This window comes from Tamandua tetradactyla, chromosome 1 (genome assembly GCF_023851605.1).
Source record: "Tamandua tetradactyla isolate mTamTet1 chromosome 1, mTamTet1.pri, whole genome shotgun sequence".
NCBI lineage: Eukaryota > Metazoa > Chordata > Mammalia > Pilosa > Myrmecophagidae > Tamandua > Tamandua tetradactyla.
The window spans coordinates 187,148,056-187,157,372 of record NC_135327.1 but is presented as its reverse complement, the minus strand read 5'-3'; the positions used below and the strand labels follow the sequence as shown (position 1 = coordinate 187,157,372).

The window sequence follows — 9,317 nt, the reverse complement described above, 5'->3', positions numbered from 1 at the left end:
ATTAGTTCCATTCCTGTTACTTTGTTTCCACATCTATAAATTGAAAGATATGGAAAACATGATCTCTATGGTTCCTTTCCTTTTAACATTTTTTATTCTTCTGTGTTTTAACAGTGTCCTTCTGTAGGGAATCTCACTCCATGCCCGAGAGTCTGAAGGTGAGGATTCTGGTTGTTGTAGAAGATTGTAATAGATCAGAACTGAGCTGTTTTCTCTGCTAATACAAGGAACAAGCCACAGGCTAATAGGTGCAGGAATCAGAGGCCTGGACCCTGGGGACAATGCTTTGGAGCCAGAACTTGATTTCCACCCTCAAAAATCAAAGCCATTTTCTACCCTTAGAACTTCCTACAGTTTCTACATTTTCTGGCTGCTACAGTGCAGGGCAGAATGGAAGGCAAAAGATACCTGGTCCATCCAAGTTCTCTGCTCTCTCTCACCACCAATAATAGCCCATCCACTGTTACCAGCCCAAAGAAATCTAGATTGAATTATGCATTTCCGTTGTATTATGCTTGAGTCTATAGTTCTGCTCTCATTTTCGTAATATGGATCTATTGTATTTCTGCTCTGGTTTGGTGGATATGTCTTTCACAATCATATTTGCATTTGATTCTAATATGCTTTTACCAAGATTCAGTTTTTTTTAATTTCTTATATGATTATGTGGCACTGTGGAACTTCTAAACACAAATTCTTAATATTGAGATGCACTGTTTCTTAGACCTATGTTGAAAAGATGGGTTTCGTATTAGACTGTCTGCCATCAAATTCAGTCCTTTCAATTACAAGCCCTTGTGACTTTAAGCAACTTATTTATCCTTGCTAAATTTAGGCCTTTGTAAAATTGAGACATTAATAGATCCAAGCCCACAGGGTTGTTTCGAAATGTCAATTAAGTAATCTATTTGAAGACATTTACAGTCAACATTTGGTCAACATTAGTTGCTATGATCCTTGTCATAACACCTTACCACATATGAAATGCTTTCACATACACAATTACCAGTATATCATCAGCACCTCCAACAGTACCTGCTAGCAGGACTTTTCAGTAAACATTCATTGAATGAATGTTCTTACCTGAATCCAAATTTCTATAACATGGCTTTGGACTGAAACCTAAGAAAAGCACAACCTGGGAACAGCAAAGGCAAAACAATTCAAGTCAACACAGCCGCTGACTAACCGTCTGGTCCAAGGCAAAGCTGCTAACATTTCTGGTCCTCACTTCACCTATGTTCAAATAAGGAGCTTCTTTCAAATGATTTCAGTAATGCTTCCACCAAGAAGATTCATTGAGTCAATAAAAACTGTGGTCCATTCTAAGAAAGAGTCCCCTCTCCAAAAGCAACTTCTAAAACCTTAGAAATAAGATAAGGAGTGGCTATTTCTCTACAATACCCCTTATTTAGATACAAGGACTCTTTACAAACAAATCCCATTTATGGAGTCTCTTGCCTTCCTCTTTCTTCCTCTAAGTGCATCAACAGTTGTCCTCAGTGATACCCTGCCCTGAGGCTTCAGCCAATACAAAGGTCTCTCTGCTCTTTGTTCCCAGAATAGATACCAGCCCTGCCACGTGCCATAAACTTTTGGTTTTGCCCCTCACCTCTGTTTCCCTGGCTGCCTTTACTCACGGGGAGCAGCACCAGCACCCACACAGTTGCTCAAAGCACAAAACTGGAAATTACCTTTCTTTTTGTTCGCCTCCCACATCCAAACATTTGAGGAGATTTTTAGGTTGTTGCTTCTAAAATTCATCTCAAATCTATCCATTTTTCTCCTTTGTTATCATCTTTGCTACTCTGACTATTGCAACATCTTCCTGAAATTATCCACTTTCCGTAATCTATTTTCCACAGATCAGTGGATCATCATCTTAAATCTTAATTTGTATTCTGCCTCTCTCCTGCTTAGAAATCTTCAATATACTGACCAGATATGTGATGATGAAGGGTTTACGTGTAACTATGTGTGTGTGTGAACGTGAGTGTATATACAGCAATAATCATGTGTGGATTTCTGCTTTGTTTTGGCATTTAAGAGCTCTAATTTTGAATTAGTTATGTTTTTTTTTTTAAATCTTACAACAGTTCTCATCGTGCTTAAAAAATCTGATCTCCTTATCTTTGTCTGTAAAGACCTGCATCATCTGGTCCCTCCCTGTCCTTCCAATCTCAGTTCTGGTCACTCTCACTTTTGCTCCTAAAACACTGCACACCGGGCTTTGTGCTTCTCATCCCTCTGTCGGCAACTCTTCTTAGCTCTCCGCATGCTGCCTCCTTCCTTCCTTCTCCTCTTCTTTCGATGTTCACAACTTGGGAAGATCTTCCTGACTGCCCCATCTAAAGTAAGCATCTTCCCCTCCATTACTTCATTTGTTGTGTGTATTTACTGTAATTAATACACTTTATTTTGTAAGACAGTTTCAGTTAACAGAAAAAATGAGGATAGGACAGAGTTCCATTTACCCCCCTCATCAATATACAATATCATCTATTATAAATATATTGCATTTGTTTGATACTTTTATGTCAGTCATTGAATCAATATTGATAACATTATTAAGTAAAATCAGTTTATATTAGGAGCATAATGTATGTAACCATCATTCCAGTGTAATGCAAAATAGTTCACTACCCTGAAAATTACCTGTGCTTCACCTGTTCATCCATCCCCCTCCCCCACAACCCTTGGCAACCATGGGATGATATTCACCATTTTTCTCTTTCTTTCTGCATCGATAGATTATATCTTATATAATTATAATGGTGCTGGGCCCTACACATAAAAAGATGGCCAAAATGGCGACGTCATCTTGGAAAAGCTCACAGTTTAGGGTGAGAAGCAAAAAGTTCCTTTCTCTACGCTCTTCAACTACATGCAACCAAACCACCTATGCTGAGGAACCAAAGGGGTGTGTCCCAATTTCAGCTCCACTTAACCCATAACCTAATCCAAGGTTTTGATTTAGTAGGAGATACCTCCAGTGTGACCTTTACTTCTCCTTCCTGACTTTACTTCAAACCTGGAAGTCATGCCTGTCTCTTACATGAGGAGGGACAACATGACGTGGGTGAGTGAGTTTGTCCTAATGGGCCTCTCCAGTGACAGGCAGACACAGACTGGACTCTTTGTCCTGTTTGGTGTTGTCTACTTGCTCACCTTGCTGGGCAACGGGCTCATTATCCTCCTCATTGGGCTGGATGCACGACTCCACCTGCCCATGTATTTCTTCCTCTGCAACCTCTCAGTCGTGGACATCTGCTACATCACCAGTGGTGTCCCCCAGATGCTGGTGCATTTCCTCCTGGAGAAGAAGACCATCTCTTTCACCTGGTGTGCAGTCCAGCTTTTCTTCATTCTGGCCTATGGTGGAAGTGAGTTCCTATTGCTGGCTGCAATGGCCTATGACCGCTATGTGGCCATCTGTAACCCACTGCATTATGTGTCAGTGATGAGCCCAAGGCTCTGTGTGACCCTAGCAGCCATCTCTTGGCTTGTGAGCCTGGCTAACTCTGCAGTGGAGACTGCAGTCACCATGAGCTTGCCTACTTGTGGGCAAAATGTACTGAATCATGTGAGCTGTGAGATACTGGCACTGGTCAGATTGGCCTGTGTGGACACCACTCTTAATCAGGTGGTCATAGTGGCCTCCAGCATAGTGATACTGCTGGTGCCCTGCTGCCTGGTATCACTCTCCTACTGCTATATTGTGGCTGCCATCTTGCGGATCCGCTCCACACAGGGTCGTCGCAAAGCCTTTGGCACCTGTGCCTCCCACCTCACTGTGGTCTCCATGTCTTATGGGATGGCCCTCATCACCTATATGCAGCCTCACTCTACTGTTTCAGCAGAGCAGGACAAAGTGGCAATGGTGCTTTATGCGGTGGTGACACCTATGCTGAATCCCTTCATCTACTGTCTACGGAACAAGGATATGAAGGCTGCTCTGACTCAAGTTCTAAACAGGAGCTCTGAATTAGAACATTAAAGTGATTTGTATAATGACAGGGCTTCACTCTGAAAATAACAGGCATTGGAGCTTTGCCACTCACATAATATAGAAGGAATAGGCAGTGGACATATGTATAGGGAGCAGTTTTTAGGGCCACGGGCAATCCTAATATTTCAGAGTAATGGAGAAATGAAATTTTAATCTGTTGACTCTAGTTTTTGGACCCTGCCTTATTCAAAAAAATGTGAAACTGAAACAACTTGGAAATATATGGAGCCTTACAATAAGAAATACATATACATACACTGGCATATCAGAATTGGAAATGAAGATCATAAGCAGTCAGGACAGTACATAAAATTCATAACATGAAAATCTATTTCCTTTCTAAATCCTGCAAATGTATGTCCAAGCTTTCCTGAAATTAGGAGAAAAGGAAAAAAAAAGGCTATAAGTTACAAAATTCACTGTATCCATGGATACAAAGTGGCCCAAGGCCACAGGTGCATTAGTTACCAATGTGACTAACTGCTGGGCCAGTAAATTCCTGTGGTTTACAACAAATACATTTCTATTCTCTATGGCAGGACCGCAAATATCTTGATTATCCAAGAATGGCAACAATTCATTAAGTTAAAAAGAAAGGACTCCAAAGATTTCCCTATTTCCTCCACTGAGAAGAACCATTTGCTTCACCAAGACCCTCCTGAGTAGGGTCATTCTGGCGGTGAACTCACCCTTGAGGTGTCTTATGAACAGGTGCAGCAATCAACCGATAAGAAGGGTCTACACTGAGCTCAGGAAACTTAGTTCACAACCGATCCTGGTCACAGTCTCAAGGTAGCTCATGTTTTTCTTGGTTAATTTTCCCACAAGGTGATAAACAGCATAAGAGAATTCATTCATGCATTAGCTATATTTAAAGTCCACCTGATTTTTCGTAAGGAACACTGGACCAGGAAGTCGAAACTAGCAATTCTTGAGCAAGAAATTAAATGTATTTTAGATAGAATGCCTATAATATGAAGAGACCAGTGGCTTCCTTTTAAAAAAAATGGACAGATTATTCTCTGCATCTAATCAAGAGGAATCCATGTTTATAATGCCAAGAAAAATGAGGACTGGTGAGGATTGAAGCCCACCATTCAGGGCAGCAATCTGCAGTCTTGAGTGCAGCAAATCTCCCCTGGGCTCTATTTATTTGGAACATAAATCACCATATATATTGTATGAGTTTTGCTTAATTTTTAAAAACTATCTAACAACAATATAGCAAAGCAAAATTTTAATAGCAAGGAAAGGTTTATCTAACTGAAAATCCATAAATACTTGCATCTTAACTTAAACTGGAATTTCCTCAAAGCAAATACATCCCAAGATGTCTAATAAATCGTTCTATTATTTCCTCCTGCAGTGAATTCCTAGAAAACATATCATAAAGTATACCATAAGAAAGATGCTACTATTCCTTTTTTGTAAAAAATAAATAAATAAACAAAAGAAAACATATTTTTAATAGGATTTGTGTTTATTGCCAAACTTCAACATCAAATTATTTATAAAATATGAGTAACACTTTTTATAAAGTGTAAGTCCTTTGAATAATTAAAAATAGAAAAACATGAAATAATCCAAAATATCCTATAAAATATATCCTATAAAATGGGGATTCCCATGGGGTGCAAGGGTAGTTCCGTGGTAGAATTCTCACTTGCCATGCGGGAGACCCATGTTAAGTTCCCACCCCATGCACTTTCCCAAAAACAAGCAAGCAAACAAACAAAAAATTCAACAAATGATGCTGTAATTACAAGATACTCACATGGGAAAATAATGAAATTCATTCAGCATACAAAAAAAAAAACAAAGGGAATTCCAAATAACTAAATGTACAAACAGCCATAAAAATTTAGTCATATGTTTTTCATATATTTGAACAACCTATGATATAGCTCTCTCATAATACATATTTTAAATGATTCTGTAAAATGCATAAAACTATATACTCAAAAAAGTCAATGTTAGCATATGTTCATTTAAAACTTTAAAAAAATTATAGCTTCAATTTTAGAATTTAGAAATATTTTTGAGTCTTGTTTCTTTTAAGAACGTATCAAAGCAAAGGGCAGCGTAATGGTGGCTCAGTAGCAGAATTCTTGTCTACCATGCCAGAGATCCAGGTTCGATTCCTGGAGCCTGCCCATGCAGAAAAACAAAAGAGTGTATCAAAGTATTTAAAGGGCCCCTAGTAATCAGCAGCAAAATGATGGATACACAAGAAAAACATGGGCAAATGAATGAAAAAGAAAATTTACACAAAGGTAGAATGATAAACAGCCATACAGAATATGAAAAATATTCAATCATCAATAAACAAAGGAATGCAAATTAAAATAATAGACTATTTTAAGCTATCCAATTGGCAAATCTTTAAATATTAGATCCACTGCTGAGAAGGCTTAAGTGAAATAAATATATTCTAACGTGCATGGTGGGAGTGTAAATTACTGTTAATATTGGATACTTTAGCAGTACTTAACAATAGCCCTAAAATATACTCATGCTTTGACTCTCAGTTTAAATTCATTCTCTCCTGAAGGACCTTATTCCAAACTCTAATACAACCTATATGATAATGCCAAGAAAGATGAAATCATAGACAAATTTTAAAAAGGCATTTAGAGAAAACAACTCCCAAGAATAATAGAGCAGGTAGCATCATCAATACTGTGATGTAAGACATTCACTGGAAAAACCCTTCCCAGAGCTTCAGCAAAAAAAGAAAGAAAAAAAAAAAAAAAGGACAAATGTCAATTTCTTAGAGGTCTAGAGAAAAAAGGTAAACACTGGAGAAGGATCTCACAAATACTGAATGAAACAAAGAGTAAAATATCAGGTAGAAAATTCTCATCCTGGACACACTGGTCCTCACCCCTCTCATTCACTCACTCCCATGCAGGTTGGAAAGTACAGAATAGGAGACTGCTGGCATCCCTTCCACCACCCACCAGGGATACAGAATATAAAAACTGTCATAGAAGTGAGTCAGATCCCATATACATACAGATGTAGAGACCCACAAGTCTACAGAAACCCAGGGCAGGGCACAAAAAGCTGAGAAGTAATGATGCAAAAGGATACCAAGAAGGAGCCTAGAAAATGAAGGATACAAGAGAATGACAGAATTTACTTCTTTCCCAAAAGCAACATATGGCCAGGCAAAAACTGTCTCAATCAATTGCTTGGGAACCCAGGAGACAAGAGAGGACATTTCAACACCTAGATCAATGCAGGAAGAAGAGTCTGAGAAAACCTGGGCAAAGACTATAATTCTGACCACAGCTCCTGGTACCCATCCTTCACCTGGAAGGAATGCAGCAGCAGGTGGTCTGGCCCTTGCCTGAGGATGGCTGCAGACTGGAACAGCTGCAGAGGGCACACAGACTAACATGAATCAGAATATTGGTCAATGAAGTGAGCTCCCTGCAGTTTCAGCTCTGCCCAGTCAGATACTGATGGGCACTATAGTTTCAACTACTTTAGAGGAGGAAAAGCCAGGTGAAGAGTGCCATCTATTGGGCAGGCTGGAAAGTTTAGGGGAAAAAAAGGGTTGGAGGAGTCTTTCCAGACCTTTTTCCAACCCAATGGAGCTGGTCTAAACCCCCCTGCATAGATACCCAACCCTGAATTAGCTGGCAAATGCTGAAGATCCAACAGGCAAAGCAGTGCTCTAACGTAAACCAAAGCAACAACTAAATCCTATAGATACCAACCTTCAGAAGAGACCCATCAAGACAATCAGCTGAACAGATACCAGCCAAAATTCAAAAGGAATACTATAAAACAGGAAGATATGACCCAGTCAAAGGAACAAATTAAAAAGTCAAAGAGATATGAAATTTGGAACAGCTAGTCAAAAACATTCTGATAAATCTCCTAAACAAATTCAATGAGATGGATAAAGAGATAGAGGATATTAAGAAGACACTAGGTGAGAATAAAGAAGAATTTGAACGAATACAGAGCTCATGGAAATCAAGGCCGTGTAGGTGAAATTTAATATATAGGACAGACACATAAGTGATTTGAAGAGGCAGAAAAAAGGGAACAATGATCTAGAATACAATGCAACAAAAGAACAAGACTCCATGGTGAAATCAGTATTTTCTGTCCAGTGTATTTGGACAGATGATTTATCTGGAGGATGTAATTACCTCCTGGCTATAGGCAAGAGAAGAAGTCTAAGGAGGATCGATTAAGTTGTGATTATATTAGCAAAATATGGGTCAAATTTCTTCAATATACTACTAAATTTAAAAGCACTTTATCATTGATGAAATGTTTTTCTGCATGAGTAACTGCAATGCAAAGCTTCAGCAGAAGAATTCTTTCCCAATCATTTTTAAAACCATTTTACCAAAATCTTCACAGAAAGCCAGATTATTAAGGTTTACACCATGCTATAACACATTATGTGTTCTTACAAGAACAGTATTAAAATAGAGGTCTGGCATTCTGACTAAACATTGTCGTTAAATTAATCCTCTACTCGCCCAAAATTGTACCATAAAATAAAAAAGTCTTTTTAACAAGTCTTTAAAATAATTCAAAACTACAAAGTAAAGAATAACACTCTAATGCTTTATAAAATGTATGCAAACAGTACCTATTTTTAATGCAATGGGTCTAACTATAAATGATATGTAATGAGCATTAAAAATATAACCTGGTGGTATTATGAATTTAATTTTTTAAATAATGTGCCAGCTTTAGTAATACTTAATAAATCATTTGTTGTTTTTCTTATAAATATTGACCAACCTGAGTGTCTTAACATTGTTTCTGAAGGATATTAGAAACAAATATCTTCCTTTTCTCTAAATGAACAACTCTTTCATAAGCAGAAGCCTTAAAATCATTCCACTCATCTTAATGCTATCTCAAATTGATAGAATAAGAGTTTAAATAAATGTTTGATGATAGTGATATTAATAATGATTACAGTATTTCTTGCACTAACATCTTAAGAATAAAAGAACCAATTTATTATAAGCTTTAGAGTCAGACCCCTGACTTATAAGATAATCTGCCTTCAGGCCTACCTCAGATTCAAATTTCTCCTTTCTTGAATGAGATAATGTCTATAAAATTCCTTGAAAATAATTCAGCACTATACACATGTAAGGTTTTTTACTTCTCAGGGTAAAAAGGAGTGGGACTGCTGCCTAGCAAGATCGAAGTCTTTCTTATGGGAACTGGCAGGATTTCACTGGATTTCCTGGAGACCTTTGGAGATAAATAGGGAGAAGGAGGCAATTCCTCAGGGTAATAACCCTCACCCTCGCTATCCTTTCTT

General features: G+C 38.1%; 1 protein-coding gene across 1 annotated transcript; it reads left to right on the top strand.

Annotated features, from left to right (window-relative positions):
• The first annotated feature begins 3,055 nt into the window (after positions 1-3,055).
• LOC143687580 (olfactory receptor 2F1-like) lies at positions 3,056-3,997 on the top strand. The gene has a single exon (XM_077164667.1). It carries the CDS (start codon positions 3,056-3,058, stop codon positions 3,995-3,997), a length of 942 nt encoding a protein of 313 aa, XP_077020782.1.
• Positions 3,998-9,317: the final 5,320 nt, after the last annotated feature.

Coding starts and splice junctions, on each gene's coding strand:
- LOC143687580 (XM_077164667.1), top strand. CDS start 3,056: ATGAGGAGGGACAACATGACGTGGGTGAGTGAGTTTGTCCTAATGGGC.